Here is a 23,755-nt window from a genome sequence, read left to right on the forward strand (position 1 = left end):
TTGGAAATGAGACCTCCCTCTTAAGCAACAAGAGGTGGCTTCAGTGGCAGGGAATAAAGAAAGGAACTTTGACATTAGAGCACATTGTTATTTGTTGTTTGGGAGTGATAAATGTGTGTTTTATCACAGTCCAGTAGGCAAGGGGCAGGGGTGACTTCCCAGAGGGCCCAGGTCTGACCCTGGGCTCTGTTACCTTTTGGAACTTTCTGCTGGTTCCCTTGTAAAAGTCCCTACAACTCATGAGAACATTACAGAATGTTTATATAAATACATTAAAATAATAAATGCTTGTCCATTTCTCCCTGACCTGGTTCTACTCAAGTTATCCAATATATTTTACCTAACCTTAGAATTCCATGCACAGTATTTATTTCCCTTCTTTAAGTAATTCCTGTTTTTAAGCAATGTGTTCAAAGTTACCTGTAGCATTCTATTATTATATAAATATCTAAAATTTTTCTCATATCTCTCAATATGCCTGTACATGTCCCTATCCCTCTTTAATGTTCATTTCCTGAGGGAACTTCTCAGGTGTTAAATAAGAGACCCTGCTCTTTTACATGGATCAGAATGCCTCACTCCTTTATCAAGAGGTCAAGCTTTCAGAATCTGGGGGTGTAAGGCAAAAAATAAAGATTTGAAGAGAATAATATTTAAAAAGTGGTAGTGTGGAGAAACACTTAAACTTAGAGAAATGAGCTCCAATATTACCTAAATACAGAAGCAGAATAAAGAGCCAAGAAAGGCTGTGTTAAATGTCTGCTTTGTCATAACGCATGTAGAATTTCCAAAGAAATAAAACTGGTGTTTTTATTCAATGACAGCTGGAATATAGTAATTATAAGTAAATTGTAAATTATTATTTGAGTGTTACTTGAGAGATATAGGAAGGGAATTAATTGTCCAGATGGTATATGAGAAAAGCATTTTAAAAAATGGGAACTAAAAGCAAAGAACTTTATTAATTATCAAGGTATTCTGAACTCCAGTTTATGCATTTTTGAAGGAAGAGTCAATCACAAGATTGATTTTTAGCCTGATGCAGGTTTAGCATATTAGTATTTATTTTTTTGAATATATCAACACTGCCTATATTTGCATTCTTTCATGACTTGATTTTCATGCCTTGTTTCTATTTGTTTAGCCATAGCAAGTATCTATATATTTGTTTTTTACAAAAGCATTTATAAGATGTTCAAAAAAATTAATAGGGGGTGATGATAGAATTTTGGAAGATCTGAGACTTGGTCATTCAACTACTTCTGTTTCTACCTTTAGCTAGTGACACCCACTCTTTAAAAGGTTCATAAAACAGCTGCAGGAAGAGGTTTAAGGTTGACTCTTCAAGGTGCTGACTTGTTCTGGTGTTGGTATTTTAAAACAAGAAATAACTTTGGCTTGTGAAATTGAAGCTGTAAGTCTTATCTAGTGATATTTGGGTTTGCCCAGATCGACCTGGTTAACTGGGATTCTGCATTGGGATGATAAAAGTAAAGCAGTTGGGAATTATTGACTTTATTAGCTTATTTGGATAGTTCTTAGATTGAATGTTCTGATTTTAGGAAGGAAATTTTCATAATCAGGGTGGTCCAGCTTTATATTAGGGTGTGTGGAGAGGTGGTGGGATCTCCATTCCTGGGGATGCTCAGAGCTTAACTGGATCTGATCCTGAGCAGCTGCACCCCAGTCTGACCTTGGCACCTGTAGGCAGAAACAGAGATCAGAACCTACAGAGTTCTTTTCCAGACTGCATCACTAGAAGCTCTTGAAGCAGTGCCTAACACACTGAAGGTTTTGAGTTTCAACAGTTAAAACCTGTTGCCAGTGATAAAATTGAAGGTGCAATTTTCTTCAATTCATAAAATTCATAAAAGAAATTTAAACAAATCTCAAAGTGGAGCAAAAGAAAACTTTTTTTTGGCTGTCATTAGGGTGAGGTTGGGCTATTGTTCTTTAAATTACCCTAGCAAAGACTTCTGTTGCCTGTCCTTTAGAAGAAAGTTGATAAATTTTGAATTTTTATGCTTCCTTTTAATATGTGTAAGTTCTACTAACAGTGTAGCTCGCAACTGAGGAGAAATAAAATTTGGAAGTTACTTGTGTTCATGATTCTGTTTAGATCATCTCTATTAATTGGTACCTTCTGAAAATTAAATTAAAAATCGTGAATATAGACATGTGAATTATCATATTAGTTTGCATTTGCATAATTAACCATTGTTTTTTTTGTCAGAAGGGATTTGCCTTCTTAATGAAATTGTTTCTCTTATTACATCTTACTGTAGACGATCTGATGGTATTCTTTATTCTTTGAAGTATTTCTGTTGCTGTACTTTTGGAAAATGTAGTGGATCCTCAGAACTGGAATAGAAAGCTGACCTGGCAACATTTTAGGCACTTCTTTTGTCATTTTCTTTCTTATTTTGTCTTTTGCCACACACTTGTATTGTTTTTGTGTCAGTGTTTCCTTACCCTGGTGCCTGTCCCGTGTGGTTCCCATCCCTGTGCCCTGAGCTGTCCTGCAGCAGTGCCTGCCCAGAGTTCCCAGCTGCCTGTGGGCACTGCTGCCCTTGCTGTGTGTGGGGAGCTGGGGCCCAGGGTCAGCCAGATGTGCTGCCCACCTCAGGAGCCCAGGGTCAGCCAGATGTGCTGCCCACCTCAGGGGCCCAGGGTCAGCCAGATGTGCTGCCCACCTCGGGAGCCCAGGGTCAGCCAGATGTGCTGCCCACCTCAGGGGCCCAGGGTCAGCCAGATGTGCTGCCCACCTCACAGAAATGGATCATTCCCTGGTGTTTCACAGGCAGAAATTCAGATGGCAATTTTTTTGGTTTTAGCAGGTTACTTTCTCATATGCTGCTTAATATTGGAGTCTTTTTTAGTTTCATTTGTTGCCTAATCTCCTTCCAGGGCTGTCTGTTCCTTTTTATATTTACGCTTCTCAAATGAACGTCTCCCTTTTGTTTGCTCTTCCTTTCCCCTAGATGTATTGCTGTACACTTTTTAAAAAGTAAATCTCATCTCAGTGACTATTGAACTCTCCTAATCCTTGTTTGGTGTATTTGTGTAATTTCTTTGTTCCAAATCCTTCCCAGATCAGTATAATCAGTGAATTGAATTGTTAAGCTGTTTATTTGCTGGACAGCAATGACATTAAGTAGGAATGAATGAATGAATGAATGAATCAGGGACTCTCAGAGCTTCCTCTGACATCTTTCTCCATGTGGACCCTTTCTGGTTTTGTTCACTTGTTGCCCTTTATGGTTTCATGTGGTTGCTTTTTCACAAAACCAGTTATTTTCAAGTCTGTGGTATTGACTGCTATATCTGGTCCTACTGTGATGATTGCAGAGACATACTGGGCATGAGAAGGTCTTTGAAGGTGTTAAATGCTTTAGTGCATTTACTGTTCTAGGCTGCAATAAGGGAGCTACTTAGATAAAATAACTATGAATGGAATCTGTTGCTCACATTTTTCTAACCACTGTGCTCTAAGAAGACTTGTTCCAGACAATTAATGTTTTTACACTAGAGTACAAGATTTTTTTCAGACTTTTTTGAAGTGTTGATTAAATTGAGTTCTATGAAGGAAGTCACTGAAGAGGAAAGAATGCATTAAACAGGATGAGCAATAAACTTTTCTGATACTAATTGAACTAAATGCTTTTTCAGGCTGTGTACATGATGCCCACAGAAGGAGATGATTCATCCAAAAGTGTTCCTTTAGCATTGCAAAGAGTGTTTTATGAGCTGCAACATAGTGACAAACCAGTTGGAACTAAAAAGCTAACAAAATCATTTGGGTAAGTTTCAGAAATTTGGACTATTTATTGAACTTGGACTTCATAAAGCTTTTCTTGAAAAAGATACTGTTTAAATAAGGTTACTTTTAAGGAGGTGCAGAGAAGTGTTAATGTGACATGGTGTTAATTGTTAACTTTCTGTAGTTTACTTGCATAGGTCCTTATTTGTAGCCAGTACTAAGACAGCTGGTCCAAAAGTCAGATTTTTTTGGGAAGGGGAATGGTACAGAAACAGAGCTGCTAAAAGCAGAGTAATCATTTACCTGAACATTGTATGATGCATTTGACTTAAGTAAAATTGAAAGAAAATAGTCATTGAAACATTGCAGTTCATGTATTGCTAATGTCTTTAAAAAATTGAATCTGTTTTAGATTTAGTGCAATAGCAGTAATTTGCATGTCCATGCTGTTGAACACTGATGGCTGCTGTAACATTTTCCTACAATGTACTGAAGACACAAGTTAGGACAGAAAGATTAACTTTAGTATAACCTTTGCAAGTCTTCTCTTTGCATGTCTTGTAAGTGTGGAGTAGGATTTTATTAAAATCCATTCTAAAACACTTTATTTTGTATTATTTTGTATTATTTTGTCTCACTGTATTTATAGGCTAGTCTTGTAGTAATACTGACAAGCACTGTTTTATTTCAAAACACATTAGGAACACATCTTATTTCAAAGCACACTTTGTATCATCTTTTTCATACAGTTGTTCATCCTGCATCTGCTGCTACAACCTGTAGTTGTGCTCTGTCCCAAAACAACCTCTTTGCAACCTTGACTCTTCCCCTTTAGGGGAATCTTAAAAGGAAATCAGTAGCCTCAGTGTTGTCTGTTTGTCTGGTCATAAACTCTTCCTACTAGCACACTGTATATTTGGTGTATCAGTGCTCCTGCTGTCCTGTAACAGGACAGGACTTGGTGATAAAGTAAATATTTCATCTCCAGTTAAGATACCAACTGTGTCATATTCAGTGGCTTGAAGAGGCCTCTCCCAAGGGTGTTGCAGGTGCTTAATTTTGTATCCAACAGCAGGGTTTAACAAATGTGTTCATGCCTGCTTTTGTTCTTGGAAAAGAATTTTAGAAGGTGTTTGAAGATTTAGGTTTCCCTCTTCCACCATCATTGAATCAGAGAGGGGTTTTTGGCCTTGTGAGCCCTAGGTGCTCAGGTATTACTTTCTAATGAGTGTGAATTTCTAGGTTTGACTTCTTTAAGTAGAAAATGATGCCATGTCTGAAGGTGCCCTTCTTTATCCTAATTTTAGTGTGTGACCTTTTTCTTTGGTTTGTCCTATGAGCTGGCTAGTGTTTAAAGCCTAGAGAGTCAGGGCATTATTTTCTATTCTTAATTATCTGACAGGCCACTTGATTCAGCTTGTTTAATGTGGACCCCACACAGTTGTTGGCACACTTTGGAGATGAGTTTGCTGCCATGTGACAGAGGGGGTGAGTCAGTGAGAAGAGAGTAGGAGGGAGGATAAAGTCAGCCCTGCTCCTCATCACCCTGCTGCTGCTTCCAGGGGCAGGGTGGAGCATCACACTGAACCTGGAGCCTACAGTCAGCACAGTTTACTTTATACAGCTGGGAGTGGTGACTGCTGCAAAAAAAGTTGTCAGAGACTTAGAATTTAAAAAGCTTTGTTGAGTTGAAATTACATTCTCATAGGTGTATTTAATGCTGGAACTAGAAACACTTTGTGCTTCTTGTTTTATTGAAGGCAGGAGTGCTGAACACCCTCAGTGCAGTGTGCCATGCTGGCTTTGAGGCATTTAGATCCTGCTGCCCTCACCCCTGCTTCACAGCCTGTGTTTGCACATGGACAGCTCAGAAAGCTGAATGCCTCCTTGGAGTTACTGCATGCCCAGGATTAACTGTTTAGATGAGCACAAAGGAGCCAGTCTTTCCTATAAATCCATTCTCTTCCTTTCCTGTGCTGAAATAATCCCTGAACACCACTTGACTGCACCTGAAGGGCCCTCAGAAGAGAGGCAGCTGGAAACCTGCTGTGGAAACTGATGGCATTGAATTGCTCCCAAACTTTTATTTAAGAGGTTTTTTGGCATGAACTGAGGCTGGGTTGTAGACTGGAAAGGCAGCAGCCTGGCTGTGGCCTTGTCACCCCGAGCCTTTGCTGTCCCTGCCCCAGTCCCACCAGGAGAAGTGGGCTGGGCTCAGAACAGCTGCCAAAATCTCCCACAAGTTCACTGCCCCTTCTTCCTACACAGTTAGAGAACCTGTGCATCAGCCAGTCCTAAATCTCAGTCTGTACAGCTTGCTGTGTATTACATTCTTGATCTGCAAATTGAGGTGGTTTTTTTCCCTAATTAGTAATTTTTTATTTATTTGCCTTACAAAGGTGGGAAACTTTAGACAGCTTCATGCAACATGATGTCCAGGAATTATGTCGAGTGGTATGTTTATACTATTTCTTGCTGGTCTCTGATTTATGCATTTCTCTTGATATTCTGTATGTGTGTGTGTGTATATATATATATATGTAATATAGTTTAGGAACTATCAGAGTTAATAGTGGCCCTGATTAATTTAAATTAGGTCTCAAAGGCAGAGTTTTTGCCCTGGTTTCTCTTTAAGAATGGGATTGCTTGTGACCTTTTGGGTGAGGAATTTTTAAAGAGTAGTGAAGCTTGAAAGTTGCTGGAACATGTGCTAGTGGTACTCTTATAGCCATGGAGAGAAGTGCAGTTTTTGAAGATGAAATGCATTGTTACATCTGTGGGGGTTTCCAGACTCAAAGGAATGCAGTAGCTGGAGTAGCCCTCAGTTTAGGGGAAGGAGGAGGATTTAAAGGGCTAGAAAAGAGATGCCAGTACAAATGGACTAACATTTCATTTCTGTATAAGTGACTTAGCCTCTAATCAGTTAAGTAGTCATGTGTGTGTGATGAATAAATTTAAAAACTGCAAGTTTATCTTGTGTGAAAACTGATTTTTCTTTCAGCTGCTTGATAATGTGGAAAATAAAATGAAAGGCACATGTGTAGAAGGCACTATCCCTAAATTGTTCAGAGGGAAGATGGTGGTATGTATTTTATACCTTTCTCAAAAAGAATTTAAATTAGTTCTTGTTACTTTTGTAAAACTGAACTCTCTGTTGTTTTGGTTTTGTTTGCAGTCTTATATCCAGTGCAAGCACGTAGACTATCGATCTGAACGAATAGAAGATTATTATGACATCCAGCTAAGTATAAAGGGAAAGAAAAACAGTAAGTGATACATTGTGATATGCACCCATCCAATACTTCAGCATGTTGGACAAATTCAGTGCCTCTTGTTTTCAAATGGCTTTGCTGGTACACAGTGATTGGAAATCTGTGCTTTAGGACACCTTATAGAAAACATTTTCAATGCAGAGAATGTTTCTGCCTGCATTACATTTCTTTTTTTTCCTTATTCCCTTTCCTTTCCCTGCTTCTTTCTCCCTCATTCTCTCACTGGTATCTTTTCATAAAACTCTTAAGAACTTCAGGAGTTTTCTGGTGTCATAAGACTGTGCCATGGTGATCACAGTGGTATTGTCACAGTAGTTATAATTTACATATAATGATGAACTTGGATAAAATAGATTCTTATTTAGACCTGGCCATAGTAATAAGAAAAAAAAAGACTTAACTACTTATAACAGGAGTCCCTTGTCATCTCTTTACTGAGCAACTGGGCATGGGAAAGGATGTGTAAGAGTCCAGCAGACAGAGACATTGGCTGGATGCTTGTGAAGTGAGGAGTTCTGGCAGACAGCTGTAGCTGTGTGATTTTAAAATCTGCTGGAATTCTTAGATATGCCTTTGCAATATGGTGCATTTCTTGATATTCTTAAATAATATAAAATTATACTTAAAGTAAGGACAGAAATGTTCAAACACAAACTCCCCTGTACTAAAATTTTGTTTGATTTATATACTGTAGGCTAGAGTAAATTTACATTTTTTCCTTCTTCTGTACAATTCCCCAATCTTTTTTCCTTCAGTTTTTGAGTCCTTCATTGACTACGTTGCAGTGGAGCAGTTGGATGGTGATAACAAGTATGATGCAGGAGAACATGGCTTGCAGGTATTATTTTTTTTTAACCAGGTTTTAAATCTTATTTCTTTATCTTTGATAAAATAACAATGTTGCAAAACCCATTCTAGATTTTATCAATTGATTTTGGTGGTGTTTCTTCTTAGACAAGCTTTTTATACAGCTCCTCTTATTTGGTGTTAGGTTTCTTAAAATGGAGCTCAGATTTTATAGCAATTTAATTTGTAGTGAGTTTTATAGGTCCAAGTCTTCCATTGCTAGAATGGTTTAGTTTTCCACCAATCTCAAGACTGAGAAGTTCTTCCTCTATGAGTAGTTTGTTTTTCCATGTGTCAAGTAAAAAAGCAGCATAGCTCTAAAAGTAACTTTGGAGAGCTCATGTTTGTATTCTCAGCAAGAAAACCAAGTGAACCCATGGAAATTAAACATTTATGTGTGTGCACGTGTTTCTGAGCTCTTCAGTTGCACTTTGCTGCACTCACTGGAGTAAACTGAAGTCCTTTATAAATAATGTTTTACTAAAGCTTATTTCTGCAGTTTTGACATACCAGGTTTTGTCAGTAATGTTCTATATATTCTTTAGCTGTTCTTAGGAAGGGATAGCACAGTAGCCAAATCCTTGTTGGCAGGGTGCAATGAACATGAAATTCTTAATTGATCAAAAATGAGCTTTTGCCTCCATATTCTCCCAATTTTATTTATGCAGGTAACTCGCTCTTAATGCAGTGAGGCATCCACATATCCTTGTATCAGTGGCCTAATTTTAATTTGAATTTTTGTGTTACTGGAGTAGTTCATAGGAGGTTGGTGCAGCATTAGGATACTCAAATTGCACCCAAATTTTGAACCATTCTGGTGCATTTTGTGTTGTTAAGTCTATAAAAGTCCATATGAAGAACGTCTACAACAAACAATATTTTGAGTTGCTAAAAATCCTACAATTTCAACCCTCTATTTCCTTTAAAATGTCTAGGAGGCAGAGAAAGGTGTGAAGTTCCTAACACTGCCACCAGTATTACACCTACAGCTCATGAGGTTTATGTATGATCCTCAGACTGACCAAAACATCAAGATAAATGATAGGTAAGTGGGTTGGTTGGTTTACTGTGTGGGTTGGCGTTTTTTTGGAGAATTTAGACCTGTGAATGTATTTTAGCAAAAAATAGCTTCCCAAAATCCTGCTTTTGACTAAGCTCTGAGGCAGGCATGTGCAGTCACACACAGTAGAGGTCCCCTAAAGGTGCACAGGTTGAACTTTGAGGTTCAGAATGACAGATTGAATGTTTAGTAATCCATAGTGATTGTTTTGACCATGAACAGGTGCCTGCATCTTTTAATGGCTTGTGTAGCTCCTCTGTGCAGTGTGTGGCAAGGCTGCCACCAGAGTAAGCAGGATGAGTAAGGAGTTACCTGCTTGCCCTCCCTCTGTTTCCATGGATGGATAGAGAGCCATTTGCCCCCTCACTGTAGGCAGAGGCTGATAATTTCTCCAGGAGATACATGGTTGGTTGTAAACTAAATGTTTATTGCAATTATCTCATTCTCACCAAGGTGAGATATTTCAGAGTAATGTTCCAGTCCAGTGGTACCTGTGCTAGGGAAGCTCATCTGTCTGCTAGAAAATAACAGATTTTAAAGCTTTTGCCTTGACACAGTGAATCCAAACCAGCCCTAATTCAGTTGAAGTGCTCTTGCCTTTGTTACTGCGGGCATGCTTTCCTGAGCTGCTTGAAAAGTTTATTTTATTCCATATTTAAACAGTATAAATTCTGCCACTGTATGCAGCATGTCCTGGTTAGAAGTGGCATTGTAACAGTAACATGTTCAATTTTTATTCTTTGCTTTAGAATACACATAGTGTTCCATAATAGTGCCTAAGAATGTGTGTCTATCTTAACTACAAATACAATTGTCTCCATTCTTTTTGAAACTAGGTTTGAATTTCCTGAACAGTTGCCACTAGATGAATTTTTGCAAAAAACAGATCCTAAAGATCCTGCAAATTACATTCTCCATGCAGTTCTAGTACACAGTGGAGATAACCATGGTGGACATTATGTTGTTTACTTAAATCCAAAGGGCGATGGCAAAGTGAGTATTGAAAAGCATCTAAAAGTATTTGTGTGTTGTAAATGCATACTTGCAGTTTTTATAATGGGCAAATCTTCAGTATTTTCTTTCCCTAAAAGAAGAGTGCATGCACACTTAGCTTTTAACAAAAGACTTTTTAACTGAGGAAATCCCTTCTCTTGTATGTGTTGAAGTTCTGCAATCAGATTTTATCCAGCATTTTTTTGAGACTGACTTTGCTAAAGCAAATATGAGCATTTCCAGTGTTCCTGTGACTCAAGTTCAGCATGTTTGTGTATGTCCCACTGTTCCAGGTTTAGGTGACTTGATTGGATTGGACATTTATAGGTCAGGTGCCTCTTCCGTTGAGTTGACTGGTTTTGTGTGTACATGATTGTTCACAGTAAGAGTAGAAGTCAGATTTTGCTGTGGATTTGTTGCTATTTGTAATTGATTCTTAATTGACTTTATTGTTTTAATTTGAAATTTGATGTATATTGCTCTACATGTACAAAGAATTACTGGTTGTCTTGTGTATCTCTGCTTTTTATTTCATTTTACAACAGATAAAATCAATTTTCTCTTTCCTACAGAAATATTAGATATTTGAAATCTTAAGAAATAATTGGAATAATTGGAATAATTATTGTGCTTTTGATTCTCACTGTAAAATGTTCAGTAAAGGTTTGGTATTTATGGACTTCCTTATGCTGAGCACAAGTAGCAGGTAGCACCAATTATACTGAACTAGATTTCCTTTTAAAAGTCACGCCCCTCGAAGGTAATTTTAGTTACTTCAAAGAGCTGAAAGACATGCCAGAAATAGGATTAATTTATCATTCAGGAGCATATTTTTACGTGTAAAATCACCTTTCTGTAAAACTTGCTCCCTAGTGGTGTAAATTCGATGACGACGTCGTGTCGAGGTGCACGAAGGAGGAGGCGATCGAGCACAACTACGGCGGGCACGACGACGACCTGTCCGTGCGGCACTGCACCAACGCCTACATGCTGGTCTACATCAGGGAGTCCAAGCTCAGTACGTGTCCTCTCTGTGCTCCAAGGGCACTGGCAGGCAGGGCTGCTTGACCTCTGGATTGTTGGCTGTGGTCCTGCACAACAGGGCTGCCTTATTTACAGAGGGAAGGTAGCGGTCCTGCAGGATCAGCCTGCCGTTCTCTCACTTGGGGAGAGTGTGTGCTGCTCTGGGTCACCTTTTAGCTCAGTAAGGCACCTGCAAAGAGCTTCAACCTTGGCTGCTTTATGGGATGGAAGACTTAGTGAACTGACTTGGGTCATGGAGTGTTGCCACATTTCTCTTCACAGAGAAAAGCAAGGCACAGTTCTTCCCAAGGATTTCTGAGATTCACATTCTCTGAACCACAATTCTTATCACTTGCTGTGCCTGTGTTGTGCCAAAGTAGAATGCAATATGGAGATTTTTTATCCAAAGTGAGGATGTTTTGTTTCCTTGGACTATCAGGGCCAACTCTGTGTGTGTTGGGACTGTCAGGTGACAGTCACAAGATTCAGTGCAGTGTGAGCAGTTGTGTGCAGAGTGGGTGCTTGGCAGATTCAGTTTAGATGAAATGTTTATAGTATAATAAAGTAATTAATTAGCCTTCTGATGATGGAGTCAGATGCATCATTCTCTCTCCTTCATTGGAGACGCCTTTGATTTACAATAATGGAATTAAGTCAAATTGAATGTAAACGTGTAGCTACATAGATGCTCTAAAAAGGGAGTAGTGGAAAATATTTTTTTAATTCTGAACTGAATATTTCATTCAAAAGTCTATGATACATATTTCATGGGAGTAGTGCACTTTGGTTTGTTGTAGAAGTGCTTCTTTTGCCAAAGTATGATGATATCAAACCATATTTTTAAGTGAAAGATGAAGGAAAGTTGGTTTTGACTTCAAATCAGAGGGAAGTCAAGTGTGTATGAAGAAGAAACTGTTTGATGTAGATCTTGAAATAACATCATAAAATCTGCTTTATAGGTGAAGTGTTGCAGCCTGTAACCGACCATGATATTCCTCAACAACTTGTAGAAAGGCTACAAGAAGAGAAGAGGATAGAAGCTCAGAAGAGGAAGGAGAGGCAGGAAGCTCACCTCTATATGCAAGTGCAGGTCAGCTTTTGAACCAGATTAAGTTACAGCTACTTTACCATGAAAATTTAGAATATTGAACCACCCTGGAGGCAAACCTTGATTTTCTTTTTTTTTTCTTTTCTTTTTTTCTTTTTAATTTTTCTTCTGAAGTAGCGTTTGAAGAGAAATTATAATTTTAGTGCTTTTAGGTATATTTACATATGCAACAAATTGTAATAAAACACACAGTACTGTATGTTATAAACATTTCTGTTTTCTTTAGAATTTATTATGCTTGTGAGTAAATATAGTAAGTTCAGGTGAAAGGGAGAAGGACCAGGTTATTTCAAATGGCTGCCCTGCCACTGCACTTTTATCTCCTTCAGGAATTATTTTCTAAAATTAGAATGTATCTAGCCATAGGCTGCAGGTCTGGACTATTGCCAAATGGAGCTCATCAAGTAGAAGCAGGAGGAGAGAGTGTTTATATTTGCAATTATCTTTTTGGAAAAGCCAGATGGACAAGATTGTTATGAATTGCCTTAAGAAACCCTGTTTATGGCTCTTTCCAGAGCCCATCTGGCACAGGGAAATAGAACCCATTTTCCATGTGTGCCTCCATGTTTCCTTGCCTGTTCTCTCTGGTGTTGATAAGCAGAGATACTGGTCAGGCCCAGCTTGTTCTGCCCTGCATTTGCACTGAGTTTGCAGTGGGACACTGGCAGCATTGCACTGTTTGTGCTTCTGTTACCAAAGAGTGCAGGGGAGCTGTGGGAAGTACAGGGAGAGGGTTCAGTGGCCTCCTTGCATTCCCCAGTCACAGAATTATGTAGCCTTTTTATTTTCTCCAAGTGTCAGGATTGTTAGAGCACATTCCAAGACTTGGGATCTAAGCACGACTGGTTTTTAATTGCTCGGGATTTGTAAGAATTAATGTATTTTAATTACTTGCACTGATGAGATTATCAATCACGATTTTTTAATTTCATTGTAATCTGTGTTCTTGCAAATTTGTTCCCTGAGAACATGAATTGTGTTAGCACTGTGCCAGAGGGCCAGGGAGGTTGCATAGTAAAGCATCCTGAGAAGGTATTACCTGGGCTAATCTGAAAAGTAACCTTTAAATGTCATTTTTCAGATAGTGGCAGAGGATCAGTTCTGTGGTCACCAAGGCAATGATATGTATGATGAAGAAAAAGTGAAATACACTGTTTTCAAAGTATTAAAAAACTCCACACTTACAGAATTTGTTCAAAACCTCTCTCAAACAATGGTGAGTTTTCTGTAGCTGAATACCTGCATGTATTTATTTTGTTACATTATGGTTGTGTTCTAGCTCTTACCTTCTCCACATATTGACAGCAATCATAATTTAGAATTTTAAACCAAAATATCTGTTTGAGTTTCATGAAAACATCTTAGCCTATTTTTCTCTTGTTTTGATTTAGTTTCCTGTCACAATTTTTATTTTTTTAGGGATTTCCCCAGGATCAAATCAGATTATGGCCAATGCAAGCTAGAAGTAATGGAACAAAAAGACCTGCAATGTTAGATAATGAAGCAGATGGCAATAAAACGGTAAGCAGTCACTGAGAGATGATAGTACTTCTTACATCTCCTGAGATTCTTAGTTCTCCTGAAGAATATCTAACTTTGAGACATAAGATTTTTCAGGCTTTTAATTTAAAATTCATTTCAGTGTATCTGGTGAAGTTTGATACTTGGGGAAGACTTGGTGTTTAGTGGATTGGTTTGGATAGGAAGCAGGAGTGTTGTGGTGCATATTTTTTCTGCTGTGGAAAAAAAGGTGTAATCATGATTTCTTACAGTAGATTAAAACAGAAATTTCCCTTTGACAAAAGGGGCAAACCCTCTGGATTTAAGGAATTCTATTGCTTAAAATGTAAAATGTGTCTAAATACCACAGGATGGTTTCACCTTCCTTTTATTCTAAAATTGAGTCATGGCCTTGCCATTATAAAGATAGCTGTAGGTAAACTTGTGAAAGATAAAGAAGTGGGTTCATTTTAAGTAAAACCTACTGTTACTGCTTCATCAAAGTTTTTGGTGGTTTTATATCCATATTTGTTTGTCTTAATAAATTTCATAAACTTCCTTTAACACAACTTAAAAAAAAAGCCTCTCCCATTTGTACAATGTCATAAAGTTCTTGAATCTGATTAAAATGCTGATACCAGGTTGTATTAAGTTCTTCAGAGACTTTTTTTTCTTCTCTCTTTCTACATAGATGATTGAGCTCAGTGACAATGAGAATCCATGGACAATATTTTTGGAAACAGTAGATCCAGAGATGGCTGCTACTGGAGCAACATTACCCAAATTTGATAAAGATCGTAAGCATATGGGCTAAACATTTCTAAAATACAAAATGCTTTTATGTTGGGTGTATCTCCAAAACCACTGTGCACTCCTTTTCTTCAACAATGTCATTGATGTATCCATCAAACTACTACAGGACTGAAATTAGTTTTTCTCATGCAGTTTTTCCTTCATTTCTCTTGAAGTGGAAGGCATGCTTTGCATGTTTTTAAACTCACTGAATAATTTTCTCTCTATATTTTAAGGGCACTGATAATAAAGACACATATTTGTTCTTGTGTAAATAAAAAGATCTAGGTGATCTCCTTCCCCCTCCCCAAGCCTTACTTAAAATTAAATCTTGTTTTTTACTTTGTAGATGATGTAATGTTGTTTTTGAAGATGTATGATCCGAAAACTCGGAGTTTGAATTATTGTGGACATATCTACACCCCTATATCCTGTAAAATACGTGAGTTCTGAATTTCAATTTCATTCTGATCACTGAAGTTTTAAAAGTAGATTGACACATACTTTGCCTTTCATAATAATTCCATCACTGAAACCAAAGTTACACCAGAGAAGCAAATCCTTATTTTTTTCCCCCATGTGGTGTCAGTGACATTTTCTGCAGGTCTGAGCCTCAAAACCCCACAGGTGGTCAGTTCATTGTTGCTCTACTCACCAGGTGTTACAGCTGTTTCAGACCTGTTGTAAAGCTTTGGGATGTGATATTTCCCTCCCAACAGCTTTTCATGCAACTCTTTTACAGCCTTTCACTATGGCAGCCTGAGCAGCTGCTCAGCCTGAATTGTGTGTGAGCCTGGATTTTCATATGGGTCCATTTAAGGAATTCAGCAAATACCCACTGACTAAAAATATTTTTGTTTTTTGTTTTGAATGTCTCATTTGTTAACCTATACATATTTTTAATTCTATATTTTAGCTAGTTTTTGGGGTTTTTTAAAGATACTAAACCTTTTTTTCTGGGGATGGAGCAGTGTTATTTAATCTCTTGGATTTTCAGTGAACTCGCACATATTTTTGTTGTTCAGATGAAGTGGAAAGGAACCATAAATGTGTGTCTGGTTGAATGTCAACAAGGGAAGCTTAAGGAAGGCTCTTTCTTAGGCATCTTTACCACCTACCCAGGGTAAAGAAAGGGATTCTCTCCTTTCTGTGGTTGGTCTCACTAGCAATTAGTGCTACACATTTCACATTCCTTCTTTTTTCTCCAACAGGTGACTTGCTTCCAGTTATGTGTGAGAGAGCAGGATTTCCACAAGAAACTAACCTTATCCTCTATGAGGTTTGGATTGATAGACTTTTTGTAACTTTTTTGTCTTTTGCATACTGTAAAGAAAAAAAAATTAATTTTAAAAAGTTGCTCATAACAATGGTAATTTATAAATTATCCATACTGTAATCTGTAACTTTGAAGTCTACAGTGCTGCAAAAGAGTAGCAGCAGATTAAAAACCAGATTTTATATTAAACAGAAAGAAGTGTAAAGCTTTAAAACCAAAAACTGTCTCCATGAGAGTCCTATATGAGCAGCTTTGTTGTGCTAGACTTGTGTTGCTGAGTTAGAAGAGCTGATGCTGCTCACATTATTGGCCATTGTGTTTTCAGTGCCCACCTTAGTGAGGATGAGAAAATGTTGCATCTTCTCCTTCCTTTCCCAAGCCAAAGCCAGCAAACACTGCTAGGCTGTTTCTGCCCAAAGCAGTGAATCTTCATAACTGCTACATTTATTGAGTGCTGATGATGCAGATCTTGCCAAGGCCAAGTCCTTGCTAGAGTAAGAACAAGGAATTTGGTTTTTGCTGCAATTTCTGGTAGCAGTCCTGCTGCTCTCTCTGGTGGTTCCAGGGCAGCACACACAGAGCTATCCTAAAAAGCAAAGCTGTACTTGTTCTGGGCAGGCCAGGGTTACAGTGCCATTCCAGTTTGTTTGCACAGGTGCTTTTATCCCTGGGTCAGCCCAAAGCTCAGCCTGCAAGTATAAATATGTAATATGCATATAGATATTTAATAATACATGCATTGAATTTGAATAGATACACATCTATCCATTTGTTTCAGTTAAAAGAATGTACAGGTTACCTTAGCTGATGATTTCTTCACTATGGTGACTTATTTGTGACATTTATTTTTGTCTTTTATTTTGTGATCAATAATTTTTGTTCTTTGTTGCAGGAAGTTAAACCCAATTTAACAGAAAGGATTCAAGACTATGATGTATCTCTTGATAAAGCTCTCGATGAACTCATGGATGGTGACATCATAGTGTTTCAGAAGTATGTATTGTAAGGGGGCACCTTATTGCAATTTTATCACCTGGAAAAATCACTTTGAAAGCTGAACTTCCTTTAAGCTTTTTTATCAAGAGCTAAGTATTACATTCCAATAGTAGATGTGTTCTCTGCAGTTCTCATTTGTTTATTCAAAGGGGAAATGAGCAAATATCAGTCCTGTTTGGGTATCATGTGCCACATTAATTAAGGAAAAGGTGTCCTCCTAGTTTAGAAAACCAATAACGTAAAATAGTTCATAATATTACCAGAGTGTGTTCAGCAATGCATCTGATTTGTGCAGCTTTGTACTGGAGCCACTGTAACACAGATACTGAAGAGCCTTCCAACATTGCAGATACCATGGCCACTGGACAAGGCTCTTGGAGCTCTTTCAGCCCAGAACTACACTGAACTGCTTTCCCTTTTTGCCTCTCCCCTGTGCTCACAGTCAGGTCCTTACTGGTCTGCAGTGATGAGATGCTCCTAGTTTGCCTGAGGTGCCACTCCTAGGTGTACTGGTGCTTCAGCTGGAGATTTCTCCAAGGCAAAAGGGGAGCTCCTGCATCTTGTATCCAATGAAGGGATCTTTCATAAGCTTGGCAGGGCTATAAATCAGCATTTCTATGCTCTCACTCCTGATGGTCACACCCAACTGTGTTGCTCTGTTTCTCTCCATGGGCTGACAGTGGGTGGAAGCCAGCTAGTCTATCTTCAGCACTCTTACCCCAGATTATGTGAGATGAATGTATTTCTCATGTCATGCCTTGGAACTCGCAGTCCCAGTTGACCCAGTTGGTGTTATGCACCCTTGGCTGGCTGCTGACTCCTGGGTAAGTGCACAGCTTGTACCCTGGTGCTATTTCTCTGCAGAGAAGTTGGGGTACCAGTCAGGAGTGACCCAAACCAGCCCCTGTGCCCACTGTTCTGCCTCTCTGTGCCAAGGAATGCCGTCCATCTGTCCTCTGTGCAAAGCGGTCGATACAGGGGTTCATGGAAAGCTGTGCAGCATTAGTACAGACACACAGGGATGTGCAGGGTGGGAGGGAGGGCCAGCTCCTGCTGCAGTGGTGCTGTGAACCCCCAGGAGCCCAGCAGAGCAGGCAAGGGCTGCAGCACACAGCCACGGCGGGCTCTGGGTCACTGCTGACTGCACCAGTCCTACTGGGTGCCAGCGGTGGCTCTTGCAGAAGGTTTCTAAACTTCATCTCTGTATCTCTTCACTGTTGCTGACTCACTGTAGAACATGTTTTTAAAGCTCCAGCTGCCTGTGTGTGTAACAATGGGATGTGTAATGGTATCACCATTTGTTTGCTCTTGTAGGGATGACCCAGAAAATGATAACAGCGAGCTCCCCACAGCTAAGGAATACTTCCGAGACCTCTATCACCGCGTGGATGTCATTTTCTGTGACAAAACCATCCCCAATGACCCAGGCTTTGTTGTTACTTTATCCAATAGGATGAATTACTTTCAGGCATGTCTCCTGTTTCTCTTTTGTTTCCCTGTTTGGAAAGGAATTTTTGCACTGGCTCACAAATGCATTATACATACTTTTAGAAAAGTTCTTAAACTGCCTGTGTTTTTTGCGTTGTGTAGATTTCATTTTAGATGAAAAATTTAAGGAAGACACTAAGGCTTGTGGGGAAAAAATACTATAAACCCCCAGTATTATTAAAAATTAGTTATTTGATAATTGGATTCTTTCTTTGTAGACCATTCTGCTCTGTCAGGGAAATTAGAGTCTCATGAAATAATGACTGTATGATTGTAGAGCAATGTCATAACTGTGTGAAACAATTCAGAACTTACCAAAAATTTATTTTCAGGTTGCAAAGACAGTCGCTCAGAGACTTAACACGGATCCAATGCTATTACAATTTTTCAAGTCCCAAGGGTAAGACAAATTCCTTAGTATTCTTTGTCTAAGCTGCTCCTCAAAAATTAGCCTTTTCCAGGTCATTAACTAATTCTGTACCAGTAAGATGTTACCTTTCTGGCAAGCACAGCAGGTTGCTTTGACAGTTGAAGTATTGCAATGTCTGTCTCTAGAGCCTCAAAGAATTGCATGTTTTAGAAGAGTTTTAGTAAATGTCATTTTAAAAATCATTAATTACTTCAAAGCCTGATGCTATGGGATAAATTGCTAAGCTAATTCAAGTGCTGTTTCAGTGAATGCAGATTTCTAGAATGGAGGAGAGCAGAAACAAATGCACATAAAAGCAGTATTTTTGCTGATTTTGCAAGTTTAAATGCAGGAGTTACTTCACTGAATTCTCCTCCCTCAAAGTCTGCAAATGAGGTTTTATGAAGATGACAACAATCTAACAAGTTCTCAGTTGCTCAAAGGGATATTTCTGGTTAAAGTGGTGGTTTTACACATGTTTATGTAAAACTAGTCTTGAATCTGTATAAAACTAGAGCAGAAAGTAGTGTATTATAGCTCTGTGTATGTGCTTCAGGAATAATGCACACACAAAACTTACAGCTCTCTGTATTCATGCAAGTGTAAATGCTCTTTAGTTACCTGAGGCTATCTCCCTTCATCATCAGTGAGAATTTGAGTAGCTCTTTGTAGTTTGCAGTGCTGTGGTCACTGTGGAATTTGCTGTGTCATATGGCTCCACAAATTAACCTTTCACAATCTAAAGCATGTGCTGCTATGCCAGTAATTTCAGAGGAATGTAGGTCTGCCAGCCTGCAGCACTGACATCAGTGAGCTTGTAAACATCCAGGAGAGTTAACACACACCTGAATGGTTTTCTGTTCCCACAGCCCAGCTGTGTTTAAAAATCACTAAAGTTCTGGGTGTTGTGCTGCTTAGGCTGTGTTAGCAATTATGTGAAACTGAAAGCCAGTAATAAAAATGTTCTTGGTGCTTCAATTTGCTGAGCAGTAATGGATTTTGAAGAGATGGATTTTAAGAACATGTTTTCTTTCTTTCTGTAGTTATAGGGATGGCCCTGGTAATCCTCTTAGACATAATTATGAAGGTACTTTAAGAGATCTTCTGCAGTTCTTCAAGCCTAGGCAACCGAAAAAACTCTACTATCAACAGGTAAGAGTCTTTTCTTTTTATTGGGGTGAGTTATGAAAAATAATTCTGCCCTATTCAAAGTATGCCTAAAGTGTTTTTCTTTTATTTCTTTAGCTCAAAATGAAGATAACTGATTTTGAAAACAGAAGAAGTTTTAAATGCATATGGCTAAATAGCCAGTTTAGGGAAGAGGTGAGTGAAGCCATTACACACTTGCTGTTATTTCTGTGTCAGAGCTGTTATGGCTGTGGATATGGGTCTCCCCCTGAGTAACCCCTGAGAATTAGAACAAAGCTATACATGATGTAAAAAAACCTAATGAAAACAACAGCAAAAAAACCCCAAAGAGCACAAAAAGATGTTAAAAAAAATCACATTCCTTAACAGAAATGTTGAAGATGACATAGGTGTTGACTTCAGTTATCTTTTCAAGATGGGTGGTTAAGGGGAACAATCCAATGTGTTCTGTGCTTTAATGTGGTTGTTTACTTTTTCAGCTTTTCTAATGATTTTTGTGTTTCAAATTCCACAGGAAATAACAGTATATCCAGATAAGCATGGGTGTGTGCGGGACCTGTTAGAAGAATGTAAAAAAGTTGTAGAACTCTCTGAAAAAGGTTCAGGGAAATTAAGGTAAAGCTGGAAGACTCTGATTTCTTCTATGTCAACGTGTAGATTTTATGCAGCAAAGTGTCTGTAGAATTTAAAATACTGTAGATACAGTATTTTAAATACTGTACATTATTAACAGATGAAGTGTAATATTGTGTTAAAATCTTCCAGATTGTCACTGTTAAGAGTTCTTCTTAACTATAAATATAATTTTACACAGTTATTTATTTTGTATTTAATAAATACATCCTTGAGTTTCATCAATTGCATTTTTTAGTCATGACTTATTAATTGTTTCAAATCCAAGCATTTCATGCTATTCACTTCTCAGGAGTTACAGGGGTTAAAAGTGAGGTCATTTAAAGAGGATATATAAAATAATCTCCACTAGAAACCTATATTTTGTAATGGCACAGCTTTTTGCCATGAGCCAGAAATAATTTACCCTCTTATGACTTTACTGCTTAATTTTTACTAAAGATTGAATTTAGAATTTTATAAATACAATAGCAGCATCCGTGTATATTCTACACTAATCTCTCTTAAGATTTGAGAAAGAAATGCTGCATTGAATTTTTTAAATTCACTTTTAAAAAATACTTTTCTGTTTATCTTTAAGGCTGCTAGAAATTGTAAGTTACAAAATAATTGGTGTCCATCAGGAGGATGAGCTGTTAGAGTGTTTGTCACCTGCAACAAGTCGAACGTTTCGAATAGAGGTAAGTTGTGCTTGTCTTAGAGAAGCTTTAAAACCTGACTTGGAGAGAAAAAACTCTTTCAACTGGTAATTTTCTTTTTCTTCAAATACTGTGATGTTTGTATTAAGATTACATGATAATATTATATATATATATTTATTTATTTATTTTAAGATAATGCTTTTAAAGAGATCATCCTTTGTTCCATCTGTTTCCCTATAATGGTTTCATTATTTCATTTTTACAAATGTTTTTATAACAATACGTGAAGACTTTGCAAGAGCCTGTCCAAAGGACATTTAATGTCTTGGCAGTAATTCCAAGGTTTGTTTGAGAGTTAATGATAGAAGTGTTTATGCTTAGAACCCACTTTTGTGCTGTAATATTCTAGAAGGTTTTGTTTCCATTTCTGTTACACTTGAGGTTCTTGAAGCAAATTTGATACTTAACATGTGATTTGTTTTTTCTAAACATCTCATCATTTAGATCTACTAACTTGCTTCAAAGATCAGAAATGAAAAAAAAAGTTTCCAGTGTAAACTGTAATGAGGAGCTGGCAAGAGGCCTGTGTTACTGTCAGCTAGTTCTGCACTGATAGAAGATTTCTTGTCAAAAAAGCCATTCAGGGAAGCCAGGAGAATATTTCCTGAGTAGGGGAAGCTGAAGTGCTGTCATGCCAGGGATGAGGGACTCTGGTAAAAGACTGTCAAACAACATGGCTCTTTTAATTGTTTTTGAATAGAATTGTTTGAAATCAGTAACTGTACATCAATAATGCTTTCAGTTTCTTAATAACTAGAAAAATAACTTCAAAGCATTAGTTTCTTTTTGTGCAAGTTTAGCTGATTGGAGTCACAATTCTCTGTCTGGATCTAGGAAATTCCTCTGGACCAGGTAGATATAGATAAAGAAAATGAGATGCTAATCACAGTGGCACATTTCCACAAAGAGGTTTTCGGGACATTTGGAATTCCATTCTTGCTGAGGATACACCAGGTGCAGTATCCCTCCCTTTTTCCTCTGTGGGATTATACTGATGATGTTTTCTATAAATACTGTTGAAGAAATGCATTCATGTATGAAGTGAGTAGGAAAACACAAAGGTTCTGCCCAATCTGTGCCTTTTTATGGTTCAGTCATTTCCCAGCTCAGTTCCTTTTGCATATCCAGGTTGTTCAGTGTTTCAGGGAGCCTGTGAACACCTAGAAAGCTGTCACTTGGCAGCAGCTGCCATCCCCTGCCCCCTGCAGAAGCCCCCAACAAAGCAGAACCCTATTTCCAACAGCACCTGAGTATCTGCAGTGCAGAGTTGTTGGCAAAAGTGGCCCTGCCATGGTTGCTCTCACTGAGACAGGGTTATGGAAAATGGGGTCGCTTTCTCCATCACTTTCTGAGATGACTTTGCATTTCATCCCTTCTGTAATTTGATGTGCTTTATCTTCTAGGGCTGAAAGTTGGTACAAGAACAAAAGCTAATTTTGAAAGCTTAATTTAAATTCTCAAGTTTTTCCTGTGGTGCTGCTCCAGCTGAATGTCACCCTGATTCTCTTAATATCAAAGTGTATTTCTGGGAGCAGTTACCATTTCCTTCTAAGCTTTTTCTGGTTCATGTGTGTTACTTTGTATGAAAATTATGTACTTTAAAAATTTGGGAATGAGAACTGTGTCCATATTTCTCTATCTCTCAAATTATAATTTTACTAATTTCCATATTTTTGATCAGACAGTAACACTTGTTTGATTTTTGGTGAAAACCATTTGTTCTGCATTTCCTTGTTCTGAGTTAATATATTTTGTTCATCTTTAAGTTGACAGTATCTGTCACTTTTTTGGGCACTTTACATAGACAGGGAGCAGAAACATACAAAAAGTAGCAACAAGTTTAGCAAGAATATGGGGTTTTTTTTACAAATTCCTATTTTGCTGCTAATTTTCTGATTTTGCTACTTTACTTTAACCTGACTTGCACATATCAGTGGCAGTGCCTGACCAATTTATGGGGCAGTTTGCATAATGATAGATCAATAAACTTAAAGTTTCTGAATGTAGAGCAAGTTGCCTGCTGTTGTTCCATATTGTAGAGAATGATGTTGACACTTGTGTAATTTTGTAAATAGGAGAGACATTGAGGCAGTCTATTTCAATGAAGTTTAAAGCAGGAGATACTAACAGCTTCCTTTCTTTTTCCTAGATTTTTTTGACATTAAAAATCTTGTTGTAATTATTAGGGTGAACACTTCAGAGAGGTTATGAAGCGGATTCAAACAATGCTGGACATACAAGAAAAAGAATTTGAGAAGGTAATTTCAAACTGGGAGAGTTTTTATTGCTGACTGTAAACCCTAAATGAGTTTATTGTAGTAGGTTGGAACACTCCAGACTTGGGATAAGTGTAGATTTTGTGGGATAGAACAGCTGCCTGACTGAAATAATGCTTTTTCTAGGACTAATTAGTTAGAATGGGTAGGATCAGTATTTCTGTACTGCATCAAGAGAAATATTCTGCAAAACAAAGTAACCCAGAAAAGTGTAGCTGGTGTGGGACCTTTAGAAGCCACCCCCAGATCACATTCCTGTTCAGAGCAGAACGTGACTCAGTCAGGTTGTGCAGGGCTTTTTAGTTGCAATTTGCAAACTCCCAAGGGTGGGAATTCTGCCCTGTTCTGGACACTGTGTTTTAGAGTATTCCACTATCACTGGGAAGCCTTTGCTTTCCTTGCAAAGGAAATGCAAATAATCAGAATGTTTCATTTTGCAACTTGTGGAGGTCACCTCTGTGCAGTTTTTTGAG

General features: G+C 38.1%; 1 protein-coding gene across 3 annotated transcripts in view; it reads left to right on the forward strand.

The window, feature by feature from the left end:
* USP7 (ubiquitin specific peptidase 7) overlaps positions 1 to 23,755 on the forward strand; it is a 70,074-nt gene that overhangs the window by 41,705 nt on the left and 4,614 nt on the right. For 2 of the 3 annotated variants that reach the window (XM_054643818.2, XM_054643819.2), the window contains 23 exons: positions 3,670 to 3,800; positions 6,160 to 6,214; positions 6,762 to 6,842; positions 6,936 to 7,026; positions 7,788 to 7,870; positions 8,814 to 8,923; positions 9,775 to 9,931; positions 10,805 to 10,949; positions 11,914 to 12,044; positions 13,144 to 13,278; positions 13,482 to 13,583; positions 14,254 to 14,359; positions 14,704 to 14,796; positions 15,566 to 15,633; positions 16,523 to 16,623; positions 17,941 to 18,094; positions 18,447 to 18,514; positions 19,567 to 19,675; positions 19,769 to 19,846; positions 20,187 to 20,287; positions 20,886 to 20,985; positions 21,841 to 21,960; positions 23,193 to 23,264. In XM_054643818.2, coding sequence (XP_054499793.1) covers positions 3,670 to 3,800; positions 6,160 to 6,214; positions 6,762 to 6,842; positions 6,936 to 7,026; positions 7,788 to 7,870; positions 8,814 to 8,923; positions 9,775 to 9,931; positions 10,805 to 10,949; positions 11,914 to 12,044; positions 13,144 to 13,278; positions 13,482 to 13,583; positions 14,254 to 14,359; positions 14,704 to 14,796; positions 15,566 to 15,633; positions 16,523 to 16,623; positions 17,941 to 18,094; positions 18,447 to 18,514; positions 19,567 to 19,675; positions 19,769 to 19,846; positions 20,187 to 20,287; positions 20,886 to 20,985; positions 21,841 to 21,960; positions 23,193 to 23,264 — 2,391 coding nt within the window. The remainder of the gene's footprint in view (positions 1 to 3,669; positions 3,801 to 6,159; positions 6,215 to 6,761; positions 6,843 to 6,935; positions 7,027 to 7,787; positions 7,871 to 8,813; positions 8,924 to 9,774; positions 9,932 to 10,804; positions 10,950 to 11,913; positions 12,045 to 13,143; positions 13,279 to 13,481; positions 13,584 to 14,253; positions 14,360 to 14,703; positions 14,797 to 15,565; positions 15,634 to 16,522; positions 16,624 to 17,940; positions 18,095 to 18,446; positions 18,515 to 19,566; positions 19,676 to 19,768; positions 19,847 to 20,186; positions 20,288 to 20,885; positions 20,986 to 21,840; positions 21,961 to 23,192; positions 23,265 to 23,755) is intronic. The other variant, XM_054643821.2, reaches the window with a different exon arrangement.

The sequence above is a fragment of the Agelaius phoeniceus genome, chromosome 16 (assembly GCF_051311805.1).
Source record: "Agelaius phoeniceus isolate bAgePho1 chromosome 16, bAgePho1.hap1, whole genome shotgun sequence".
NCBI lineage: Eukaryota > Metazoa > Chordata > Aves > Passeriformes > Icteridae > Agelaius > Agelaius phoeniceus.